General features: G+C 32.4%; 1 protein-coding gene across 1 annotated transcript; it reads left to right on the top strand.

Moving 5' to 3' along the window:
• The first annotated feature begins 3,023 nt into the window (after positions 1–3,023).
• Positions 3,024–12,161, top strand: LOC132737494 (uncharacterized). Its single transcript, XM_060724790.1, has 10 exons — positions 3,024–3,243; positions 3,935–4,109; positions 4,798–4,925; positions 5,461–5,619; positions 5,970–6,102; positions 6,940–7,067; positions 7,920–8,063; positions 8,928–9,118; positions 9,485–9,787; positions 10,062–12,161. Exons 1-10 carry the CDS (start codon positions 3,180–3,182, stop codon positions 12,078–12,080), a joined length of 3,444 nt encoding a protein of 1,147 aa, XP_060580773.1. The 5' UTR covers positions 3,024–3,179; the 3' UTR covers positions 12,081–12,161.
• Positions 12,162–13,294: the final 1,133 nt, after the last annotated feature.

The raw sequence follows: 13,294 nt of genomic DNA, 5'->3' as shown, positions 1-13,294 counted from the left end.
GCATATATTCATTGATTATCTCTAAAGTATTTTTTCGAAGTGATAAAAGTTTTAAAATATCAATATTTTCTTTGTCATTGATAAAATAAAAATCCCAACCCTTCTAAAAATGAACGTTGGCACAGAGGAGACATGTATGTGTTTTTATTTTATCTCGTGCGCACGAGTTACGATGTTGTGCGCACAAGTTATAAAGTCGTTAGAACGAGTTAATAAAGTTGTGCGCACGAGATAATTAAGTCGTGTATAAGTGTAACTATGTCGTGCGCAAGTGATAATTATGTCGTGCTCACGAGATAATTAAATCGTAAGCACGAGTCACTATGTGGTATAAGACATTTAATCGGTGGCACACAGGTGTCAAGTGTATACTTTCATTAATCTCGTAAGCACGAGTTACTAAGTGAATGCACGAGATAATTAAGTTGTGAGCACGAGCTTTTTGTCGTTTCCACAAGTAAGTAAATAAGTCGTGCACACAAGTTAGTAAGTCGTGCGCACGAGATACTATGTCGTGCATGTAATGTAGTTTAGTCATGCGCACGAAATACTACGTCGTGATAACAAGTATTTTTGTCGTTAGAACGAGTTTCTATGCCATCAAAGGGGATAGCCATTACTTGGTCAAAATAAATTTCTGATTTATGGGCCTTGGCTATTGACCTTCTACTGATCCTATAGACATGTATCAAGTTTTGAGTGAATACCTTCAGTAGTTTCAAAGATGAATGTTGTATGTAAAATTTTAACCAGGAATTTTCTTTGCTTAATTATACTAATTTAAAGTGCAATTTAATTGGTTAATTTTGTTATGCGCACGACTTATTTATTTCCTTCGCATGACATAGTTACTCGTGCTCATGACAAAGTAATTTATGTGCATGGCAAATTAGCTTATGCACACGGCTTGATTATCTCGTATGCACGACATAGTAACTTTTTCAAAAGACAAAGATACTCGTGCTCGCAACTTTATCAATTTGTGCGCTATACTAAGTAAATTGTACTCAAGACAAAGTAACTAGTGTTCAAGACAAAGTAACTCCTGCGAACGACATAGTCACTAATGTGCACGACTAAATAACTTGTGCTCACGACACAGCATCTTGTGCACACGACATGGTAACTCATACTCACGACATAGTCACTCATGCACACTACAGGGTCACTCACGCACACCACCTAACTAACCCTTGCGCCCAACATGGTAACTCGTGTGCACGATTTAATAGCTCGTACCCCCTAAACAGTATCTCGTTCTTAGGAATTATCATTTCGTGCGCACGCTATAATAACTCGTGCTTACGACATTGTTACTCGTACTAACGATATAGTAACTCATTTTCAAATCGTGCGCAAAACTTTATTATCTCGTGCGCACGACTTAGTAACTCGTGTGCACGACATAGTATTTCGTGCTTAATAAAAAAATATATAATAAAACACACACAAATTAACTCTTTGCAACTGTAAAAATGAGTGGGTTGCAAGAATCACCACATTTCTTTAATAATGTGATGTAATTTCTTTTTATTTTATTATCTACAATTTTTATTCGTAAATAAGTTTTTAACCACCAGACGAGTACATTTTCGTCATATTTTAAAACATTATTTTTCAACAAATAAAGGATATCATGTCTCGTATCAAATTTCAAATAATGTGACCTTTCGTTGTCAAGGTCATTGGCTTTTTGTTTTATATTTTAATAGATGGTCTTTAGTGATAAAACACAACTATATTTGTTTTTTTTATTCTTTGATCTTTAAATTCTTTACACTGACAACATTTCTTTTTATTGTTTTGTCTTATAAAATTGAAAAGGGCGTTTGACTAGTTTCGGGGTAGATACCTTTTAAAACTTAGCAGACGCTTTTGGCGTATTAGTTTGATTTTTGAAGTTTTTGAGAGGGTTATTGAAAGTAATGTTGCGTTTAAATAAGATACCATATTATTATTATCTCCTGAATGTAAAACATCGACAACAGCAGCAACACACGCACACACGCACGCACGCACGCACACACACTCACTACAAAACAGCGGCAGCAACAACATAGGTTATAAATTATGTTTCCTTTTATTATAACATATAAACAAGTACAGTATCTTTTTCATTTAAAGTTCCTTTTAGTTATTGGTAGTGTAATTGACAACTTTTCCTCTATGTTTTCTTTCTTCTGGGCGTTAAGCGTTCCTTTTCGATACCGTTGCTTCAGGGAAGGGATGCATTCAGTGAATGCTACCTTTTAGTCTCCTTCTTGTAGAAATAAATCTTAAACAGCTATAAGTGATCAACATATATTCACAATTTTTCAGTGTCACAATGAAAGCGCATGGAAAAGATCTACCTTTCAGAATTGATATACCTTTCCAAATATTTTTTAGAAAAAAAGTTCCATTTAAACTTCTCAAGCCAATATTTTGAAAAATGAGTTACATATAAAATCACCATGTACATATAATCAAACCCTTCAAAAGTCGTAAGATAGAATGGTTATAAATGAAATGACAAAACAATGTAGTAACTTGTCCGGTCGAACGGTTGCCGTATCTAAAACAATAGAAGACATTTACCATATTATCTTAGATTTTAAATTATATTTGTAACAATCTCTATGATTTGGTAATAATTCATTTGATGTAGTTAAAGCTCTGATATATTAAGTACTCATTAGAAGCTATATAGTCCCCCGTTAGTATACATTCCGGTATATCATATTTGAACCTTAAGTAAAGGGAACAGAAGAGAGAGAAAATAAACCTCGGGTTCTAATTGTTACGAGTTGTCTAATGTTTCGCTCTTATCTGTTCTATCATATAACGTTTGGTCGACAAGGTCATTGAATGTTTTGTTTTATGTTCTGCACTGAAAATCTTAAGTGATTAAAAAGAAAGCGGCACGAATAATTTATGTTTCATATAGTCCTATTATTTGAACGTAACATTTTTTCTGTGGCTGATATCATTTTCGTTTAAATGCCTCAAGGTATACATGCTGAAGACAAAAAACCCTCAATGTCAATGCCAAATAAAACGCAATTGATTGTAAATAACGCGCGAAGTGCTTATCAGCTGATACAATACGTTTAAAAAAATCTTTATCAAGTTAATTGTGATAATCAAAATGCACATAGGAAAAAGTTGAAAAACAGATCTATATGGATATTTAATTAATCATGAAATGTTCGGCGTATTTTATCTTATTTTTTACATACATCATATTGTATCAGATCAAACCAGGTAAGTTTTTATTTATTTAATGAAACAAATGCATTTACTTTTTTCGATTGTAAAACCCCAAAACCTGCTTACTTTAGCTGTTTTCTAGTGTAAAGCGCTTTTGCAATATGACATTGTTACGCAATTCCAACGTCTATGTCATTTACTAAGACAATTGGAATGACCCACCGGATAAGCTAGTAAGCCACATTATAACATTAATAGTGTCGGTATGACCGTACAACCAACAAACCAAGCAAACAAACCATTACAAGTTCTACTGCTTATAACAATAATTGCAAAACGGTTTTCTTTGACAATGATTGTTTTGGTTATCTTTTAATTAATTAGTGCGTGTTTAGATTCAACGATTAATTTTTCACAAAGGACACAAGCTTCAAATGAACTATCAATGTCGTCCGACAGATATCTGTGGTTATAACCTCAAGCAAATTGATTATGTTTGCATAAACTTTTTAAACTGGCTATTAAAACACTACAGTTTATCTATCAACGAACCCCTTTAGAACTAACGATGGCATAATCTGGTTGGACACTTAACTTAATTAGTAAACTGCCTATTTAAAACTCTTTCATAACAAATTTGTTGTAAACTTCTATTATCTAATCTCACATTTAACATTTTTAAAGATAAATATTTCCATATCTTTGTTAAAAAGATTTCCATGTATTTATATCTAAAACATTGTAGTAACAACATTATCAACAGCAGCCGCACAAACATCGGCAACAGAGGCCCCAACAGAGACGCAGACTTTTGGAGTTTTCGATAATTGTACGGCATCTGGGGCGTACATGACTGCATCTATATCACCAAATTTTGACTACATATATTCACCTAACTACGAGAGCGGGGCGTATCCAAGGTACAATTATTTGACATATTTGATATTTGTTTATTCAAATGTGCGAAAGACTTGAATTCTGACCATAACCCATGGCAGATGATTGGCTGCCAAAATTGCTATTAACTGAACAGAAAGTTACACAATAGAATGTTACATGCTTTATCTTAGGAAATATAGAATTTTTGCATGCTAATTGCACTATATATTTGAATTGTGACCGTAGAGACTGTAACAGCGTGTACATATAAACATTTACGATGCACCTGTATGATTACTTTCTATCTGAAGAAAATAGTACAATTGATTGGTAAACGACTTCATTGATATAAAAGTACGCAATGAATGAAGAAATGAATAAACGCCTGATCATTGAAGCAATCTGACATCATTTCTGCATAAATATACGGCGTGTACATGTAATGCTAGATAAAATATAGTATCAAAGCAGCCGCCCAAACCTAATTTTTGTTTAATTTACTTTAAAATATTTTGGTCCGTTAATCTACTGTGCTACTCGTTTCGGACATAGCTTTGCACAGATTGGGTTATCAATACGTTTGCATAATGACTGCGTGATTCATATTCCTGCGTTAATTGATATACAGAGGAACCAGGCAATTGTAAAAATATAAAAATTGAAAGCAACAGCGTTTCAAAGTAGCTGATATACATCATGTGTAGTTATAACTATACCTTTTTTCTTCAGTAACATATATTGTAGATGGTACGTCACGGCACCGGACAACTATGCAGTCGAAGCATATTTTGACAATGAAACATACGCTATTGAAAGCAATAGCTACTGTCGCTATGATTACGTCATATTTTACGACGGTAAACATAAATAACAGTTTAACTATTCCGAAATCTTTATTATATGAATTTATACTAACCGATTTACAGGAAACAATTTTGTCTTTCTTGATCCACATTAATTTTAAAAATATAACAATGCGAAAATCTAAGCAAAACACATTCGCAGCAGAATTTATTATACATGTATATGATAGCAATCACAATTCAAAACTATCAAGAATAAGAAAACCGATCTATTTAGAAGATTTGTGAGCATTTCTTAAAAAAAGGGTAAAATATAAGTTGTTAACTATTATCCATTGACGAATGTATCTGTTTTTTTATAACTTAAACGTTAATATTTATTCATAAACACATAATATAAACACATACGTTTGCATTATTAGAATTAAGTAAATAATAAATAATTAAAGATGTATTGCACACTCCCTCCTTCCATTGTGAACGGTGACTATTTAGCGTTTAAATTGAAATTCTTTACAAAATGAATCAACACTTTTGGAAATCTGTACAGGGTTTTATGTTTAAAAATCTATTGAAATTATTGTTTTAGGTAACTTGACAACGAACACAATGTTAAACAAGTTTTGTGGATCGATTCGACCAACATCTGTGTACAGAAGTTCAAGCACTCAAATGCTAATAGTGTTTTCCTCAGACTATATCATACAAAAAGCTGGGTTCAGAATAAGAATAAAGGCTGTTGACAACAGTAAGTGTAATTCGTGACTATAACAAATGATACATTTGATACCTGATAGGTGTTTTATGCTAACAACAAATGTTCAGCAGAAAACACAAAGTTTGTTGAACAAGTATATCTTATTTGAGTTCTTGCATTTCATTAAATATAGCACCATGCGTTTTTACATCTCCCACCCGGACTGATAAGTTTGCTATTTCTAATCGAAATCTAATTTCTTTTAATTTAATGACGTAAAGAAATCACTGGAGAAGGATTAATGTATTTGGAGTCAGGGAACGCAGTTATTCAACTTCTCAGAATTAAACTAAGTTTGTATTCTAAGTGTCTTACTTTAACTTTTTTTTAATATGCTTCAGCGTATCCTGGGTGTAAAGCTGACTATGACACACACGCTGTTTTGTATAACAGATTGGAAAACTACATTTTCAACAATTATACATATATAAACAACATCTCTTCGACGGGATTTGGCACATCAGATTACCCTTTGTGAGTCTTAAGAATTTATAGATAAAAAATATATAATTATAAGGAATGAAATAATTTTTATATCATGGGTAACGTCATGGAAAAGTTGAATGAAAAGATTTCGTCACATAATTTGTACATCATATATATATATTTATTTGGAACAAAAAAAAAAAGAAGAAAAAATCTATTTGTTTGTATAAGCACTATAAAGTAGAAAATGTTATATTGAATGATGAACGAAAAGAAATAATAAGATAATTATGAACAAACACAAATTTAAGTTAAAAATTAAAAATATATTGTGTTTTACTTCAGCGTGTGGTAAAATTTAATGCTAGACATAGATAGGTAAAAGTTTTTTTTCCATGAGTAAGTTCATTCGTATAGACTATTGGGTTCATTTTCCTACGAAATATCTCAGAAAAAAAAATCATCGTATTAGTGTTATACGAAAACCGTTCATGAAGCATACGTCAATTGAATATTTACATGTTGTACCATTGATTAGAACATGGACGTTATTTATGTGTGACTTTGTGATATTGCAATGGTTATTCTGTTGTCGTGGCAAGATCTAGACATTAAAGGCATCAGCTATCTTTAAATAACGTTAAAATAGCGTTTCAGTCTTTTGAAATATATATCATGTTTAAAAAATCTTTATAAAAATCTTTAAAAAAGGGGGATTAATCGTCTTAACTGAATATATAAACTTTATTTCGCAAGTATTCTTTAAAAATGCACCTTATTATCATCAATACCTTCGTGTTTAGAGTATAATCTTTTTTTTTTAAAAAGTTGTTTGATAGAAAAGTAGTCTTACTTGATCACTTAATTATTACTTTTGTTTTTTAGGAACATTGAAGTATTTTGGTTGTTTTTCAACGCTAACACCACAGGTTACAGAATTGTCCTTGACATTATCAGCATCAGTATTGAGAGATCATATAACTGTATCTATGATCGACTCGTCTTGTATAATGGTAATGTTTTTTATCATCTCTTCTCACAGATCAAGGACGTCTATGAAATTTCCCATTCTGGAACGTCTATAATAATGTTGTAGATACATACCCATAGTTTTATTTTAAACCACTTTAAAGTGGCGTTGGCAGTAACACAAAAGTATATTATACTAATATTTTTTTTCCGCTGTGAAATTGAAATGACGTGCGTTTCAAACACACAGATTACCGACTATGTCTGCAATATAACAGTTGCTTTGAGGTCAAATAATATTCGTCGTCTAAATAAAAAATAATAATTGACACAAAGTAAACCACATAAATATTTAAGTAAATAATTTATATAAATCGTACATGGTAAACATATCGATCTTATAGTGAATTTATTTTTTACGTTATATACAACTATATTCTTTTTAAAATTTATAATGCATTTGTATAAATACATACTAGTAGACGTACCTTGTTTATATATCGTGCCTCCATCTTAGATGGATACACCGTTGCACAGAAAACCCACACCGTTTCACGTACCAGGCAGTGTTGTTATGTATACCAATGTTTTCATAAAACTGTTTAAACGGTTAAGTTGTCCAAATTACAAAAACACCAAAGACTTAAGTTTACTATAGGTAATAAACCACTTACAGCTAGTTTTTATTCAGGTTTTATGCTATTATTTCTCGTTATATTCAAATTTCTGTATTTATAAACCAAACAATACATTTTGGCATATATTTTAAATTATCTGCAATGTATACTGAAATAGATAATTCAATTAGAATAAATTGTATTAAGTGTTATCTTTGCTTGCAGATTTATATATAGCGTATTTACTACTGTTACTTAAATTAGTATTGCTTTTTAAAGGGCCATGTATAAAAGATGGCGTCCATGATACTGTATGTGGTTACTGGAAGAAACAATATAATCTTGACGGTGAAGAATATCTTCTTCATTTCCATAGTGACGGTTATATTACACAGTCTGGATTTTTGATAAATTACTACGCAGGTATGTCACATGAAATATTGCCACACCTTGAGTAATTGTCATTTTCTGCTTAAAATGTAAAGTGTTATTTTATATTGAATATATAATGTAGGTAACCTTTTGTTTGATCTTTAAAACATGAACTGTTAGCTTACATATTCTTAATGATGGTTACTACTGTATGAAATTAAATTAATACTATATACTGACAAATATAGTTTATTAATGTTTGTTTTTAAATGCGGTAATGAATCGGTTCATAATAGTAAAGAATACACACTCGAATATACGTACATGTATACTAATTTTCAAACATATACAAATGCAAATATTCCGAATTGAAAACGCAACGTTAATAATACTTGGCTGAACATATACATATTGTCGAATAACTAACAGTTAAGATTACATTAAAAGACACAAGCTCAAACAAATAAATGATTTATCTTATAAGAATCAGCAATGGTGTGGCGCTTTAAATATTAAATGAAATTGAAGTGCGAAAGGTTAAGATTTGTAACGCTCGTCAATTGCAAGAGAAAACTATAAGTGTCACTTACTGCAATAATCTGTGGAGTATTAGTAATTAGTGATTGAGAATAAAATGAGAAAAATAAAGGAAAATGAAATTGCAATGATGAGAAAATTCCCCATATATGATAAAGGGATTCATATTGAGAAACATTTATTTCCTATAAAGCACAGTAATTCGTAATAAGCCGGTTCAGGTGGGTTTATATATCGTGCAGTGTAAGACATAATCTTACTGGACAGTTTATAGAAATCTCATTCGCGTATTAAAACCAAATCCGATTCATTCAATTTTATCAATATTCTTAAAAGGTTTAAATGAATCATTATTTAGCTTTCTATTTTCCATGGAAGAGGAAAAGGCAGTGCCAATCGCACCAACAACGTCGACAACAACGTTTGGTCCACCAGTGGGCGCTGTAGTTGACGCGGTAAAAGAAATGTTAACGAACTATTCCAATGAAAATCTGCCGACAAGAGACCTTAGTGAAGCTATAAGAGCTTATGTAGATTTCTATTTCGTTGGAATAAACGGAATGGACGAGGTATGCTCTTAAACTATAAAATTAAAATTATATAAAACACAATTGTCATTTTTTTAAATGATTACTAGGTAGGTATATCGTATGAATTATTTCACGTGTATATGGTACGGGTCTGTTAAGATATTTTGAGTTGTTGTCAAATAAATTGAAAAAAAATAGTCACAACACATGATGTGATGTTAATAGAACGTTGATAACTATGCATAATAAATGAATTAAAACATTATTTTCTCTCACAGTGAAATGCATTTATGTTCAATTTCGAATTAAATATGAATTGTAAAATTAATTATTCTGAAAGTCACATGTTTTGTAAATCATTATACTTCGTATGTTTTGTCAACTACATGAAATATAACTTCTTAGGTCGAACAAAAGCTAACTTCTACAGGACAATTTGAAGTGACGTGGGAAGATCCAAGCCTATCCTGGGACCCTACCAAACGCCAAGGAATCGTGCAGGTGCTTCTCCCACAGAACGACCTTTGGAAACCGGACATTGCATTGATGAACGGGTTTTCTAAGATAACTGCAATGGGAGCCAAGTTCATGTTTGTAGATATCAATTATAATGGATCTTGTATATGGAAACCCTATCAGGTTATGGAGTCTGTGTGTAAAGTTGATCTAACACACTATCCATACGACAGACAGATATGCATTCTTAAGGTACATACCATTTAGATGAAACCATAGTCTTATAAGTTCAAAATTAAAATGTTTGACAAATTCCGATCATCACTGTTAAAGGATTCCTTTATGGAGAAAACCACCCTCCTTGGTTTAAAAGATCGATCGGTTTTGCATAAGTGCCCGATCGTGCCTTATAAATGCGGTATTTAAATAAAAAATGAATCAACTGTTAAGAATAAGAAAGCTGAGTATATTCATTTTAGTATTTAACTACTATAAGCATCGGATAGTGTATGAATTTTTTTTCCAGTTTGGGACTTGGTCTAGCGATGACAGTGAAGTTGTTACAGAGCTTGGAACGCTCGGACTTCAAATACATCCAAATTTTCAAGAGAATTCTGAATGGAAACTAATTGCAACCGAAACCAAACAAGAAATAAACAATAATCATAAAGTTGTAGAATTCTTCTTGACTATTGAACGTAATTCACGTTACGTAACCTTTTATATGACAATCCCAATCATAATGTTGGCTTATATGAATGTCGTTACGTTCATAATTCCTACTGAATCTGGAGAAAAATCGGGGTTCAGTGTTACGATATTTCTATCCTTTGTTGTTCTCTTGATAATCAACAACCAGTCGTTGCCAGACAACTCTGACACCATCTCCCTGTATGCTGCATTTCTGCTGACAATGACCATAATGAGCGCCATTGCCCTTTTGATAAGCGTATTGCAAATAAGAGCTTTAACATTGGAGAGCCGAAGGTATCCTATTCCACAATGCTTCGAAAAAATGATTTACTATACATTGAAGTTTCGAACCTACTTACCTTTTGCCAAAACAGGTGAAAATTCAAAGCGCAAACGCATTAAGAAAGCAGACATCGACGTAAACAGAAACACTACGAAAGGAGATAACGAAGCAAGTACAAGTGACAGCAGTGGCTACCATAGTTCACCATCTCCAAAGAAAAGGACTGTTGCTTTTAAGATAGACAATGAGGAAAATTTAGAACCAGAGGAAAATGACAGGTTTGTACTCCCTCGAAAACGTGACAATAGTAGGTTTTCTTTTGAAAGGGAAACTACTCTTTTTGAAGCAAATACAATTATAAGACCCTCCACAGCTTTATCAAAAGATTTGCAAGAGCTACCTGGAACGTATAATAAGCAAAACACTTTTCATGATAAAGATCCAAAGGAAGGACATATAACGCTTGTACGTAATGAAACTGAAGAACCAGAAGATGTACCAAAACATCCGTTTGATAGAAAAACAGAAAATAAATTCGAAAAGGAAGAAAAAGAAAACAATGGTTTTATTTATTCTGAGAACCAAACTGTTGATAACGTTAATCCTGAATATGATCTCTATGAGTTGGAGCATTTTAAAGAAGACTTTGAGAAAGGAACGTGCTCTACCAGTGGTAACTATAGCAAAACATCCGTTCCAGACACAACACAAGATAAAGATACGATAAAAAATGCGAAGCCAATAACTCTTGATAATAAGCTTACAAATAAAAGCGAAAACAACACACTTATAGATTCAAGATTGAATGAAAACACTTACAAGGACACCGAACAAGTAAGTAGACCTAATGTAAATGTAACCAATGTTTTAAACATCATTAATAATAATAAATCAGACGATTCATCACAAGGAAATTTGCAAAAGTTAGATAAACCAACAGAGGAAAGAGTTGTAAATAGACATCTATCTAGAGGTGAGTCTTCAAGGGATTTAAGGATAAACACAGATGAAAGCGTAGGGTATCAGTCCGGTTCCATATTTGATGAAATAATGGATTTACAAGCTAGTTCAGCTTCTGAGTATAAAATGAATCGACCGGTATCCTCAACAGAATATCGGCCATTATCTGTAAATAGATTGTTCTCCTCAGAGGATCACGGACTTGCTTTAGCTAGTACTGGTAGGGCAATATCGGTTGGAACAAGTCGACCAGGTTCAAGAAAGGATGGCCGAGTACTTTCAGTTTTGACACAACGTCCTATGTCTATAGGCTGTCGCAAAAGGCCAGCGTCTGTATTGAGCCAAAATTACAACACAGCTTCGTTGTTTGGTGACGATGAGACGGAGCAAGAGAAGCAGCCTCACGAAGAAGACAATGAATCACAATTGAGTGGGAAACAATCGAGTGAAAGTCTTCAAAGTAGCATCGGGACGGACAGTTCCGACGAGGATGGCCATGATTGGTCCGATATTGTGTCGTGCACAGACGTTATTTTCTTTATAATTTACTTGTTCGTCACTACATTAATGTCACTTGCAATATTCTTGACGATGATAACTTCTGCCTAACTTGTTTCAATTTTCCAAAGAAATGTATACAACACTCTTACAAAATGTCATATTATAAAATAAAAGCTTATTTATTTGATATTGAGAAGTTCAATGTATAAACTTGTGATTTGAATGTTATAAAGCACAATAAAGGTACTTAGATACTTTTGAAAGTAACAGACACAGAATTAAAATAGAACAATATGGTCTACAAACAGCAGGATTGGATTTCACACATGGCGTTTAATTGAAGGTATAAAATGGCTTGATGTTTGGTCATCTGTAAACTGTATATTAACAGTGATGACATACAACGATTTTATCTGTATGTCTGTTTATGCAAAATGTGATAGTAGTATTTTGACTTCCGTTCAAATACTAAATTACCACAAATTTACTAGGCCCTTAAATTTATCGGCAAATTATCGTGTAGTTATTTCTTTAATAACTAATAATTTTTGTTGTTGTTTTTTTCGGGGTCAAGCAAGTGCATTTCTCCAGCGTCTTTTTATTTTGCGCAAATCGTATGAAAAAGGGATCAATTTCTGGCCTGTCAGGGTATCTCGAATCACTTTAACATGTACCATAAGCAAAGTGTTTAGTTGTCCCTTCCCTTTCCTTTAAAATTTGATTTTCAATTTGTTTTCCTCTTACAATTGTATATAATAAAATTTCATAAAAATATTGCGTGTAACCAAATGTATAATCGTTTGTCTAAGGTCAGCACATGGGACACAGTGGTGATTTAGTAAAGTCTTTTATTAGAATAGTGTTAAAGGAGAAGCGTTTACACACAGCTAAATTCAGTAACTGGTATTCACTTGTATTCAGCAGTGGTTTCGTCGTTCTATTTCTTATTCGCTGTGTATCGTTTTTAACGCGAGTGTAAATTCGAAAACACGTCTGTGCGGGTAATAGCGAGGGAAAAAATAAATCAATTGAAATTATCACGATCTGGAATATATTATAACAATATACAGTTCCTACGCTATTACAGTTTTGTCCAATGCCAAAAGTACCCCTTTAAATAGATGGAAAACGTGTTTTAAGCTGAATTCGACACCTCATCATTTTCTGTGCTTTTTTACTAATACAGACAAGTTCGAGAACTACATAAACACATAAAATCACTAACCATACCTATAAGTATATATGTTTCTTTAAAACGATAGATTGCGTTTTATTAATATCTATAACTTTCCCCATGTATTTTTTACTTTCATGCATGATTG

This window comes from Ruditapes philippinarum, unplaced genomic scaffold (assembly GCF_026571515.1).
Source record: "Ruditapes philippinarum isolate M1 unplaced genomic scaffold, ASM2657151v2 ctg765_1_1_1_1, whole genome shotgun sequence".
Classification (NCBI taxonomy): domain Eukaryota; kingdom Metazoa; phylum Mollusca; class Bivalvia; order Venerida; family Veneridae; genus Ruditapes; species Ruditapes philippinarum.
Note: the sequence above shows the minus strand (reverse complement) of the source record. Positions and strands in the feature narration are given on the sequence as shown.

Coding starts and splice junctions, on each gene's coding strand:
- LOC132737494 (XM_060724790.1), top strand. CDS start 3,180: ATGAAATGTTCGGCGTATTTTATCTTATTTTTTACATACATCATATTG. Junction 4,926..5,460: donor TTACGTCATATTTTACGACG/GTAAACATAAAT, acceptor TTATTGTTTTAG/GTAACTTGACAACGAACACA. Junction 8,064..8,927: donor TTTGATAAATTACTACGCAG/GTATGTCACATG, acceptor TTTCCATGGAAG/AGGAAAAGGCAGTGCCAATC.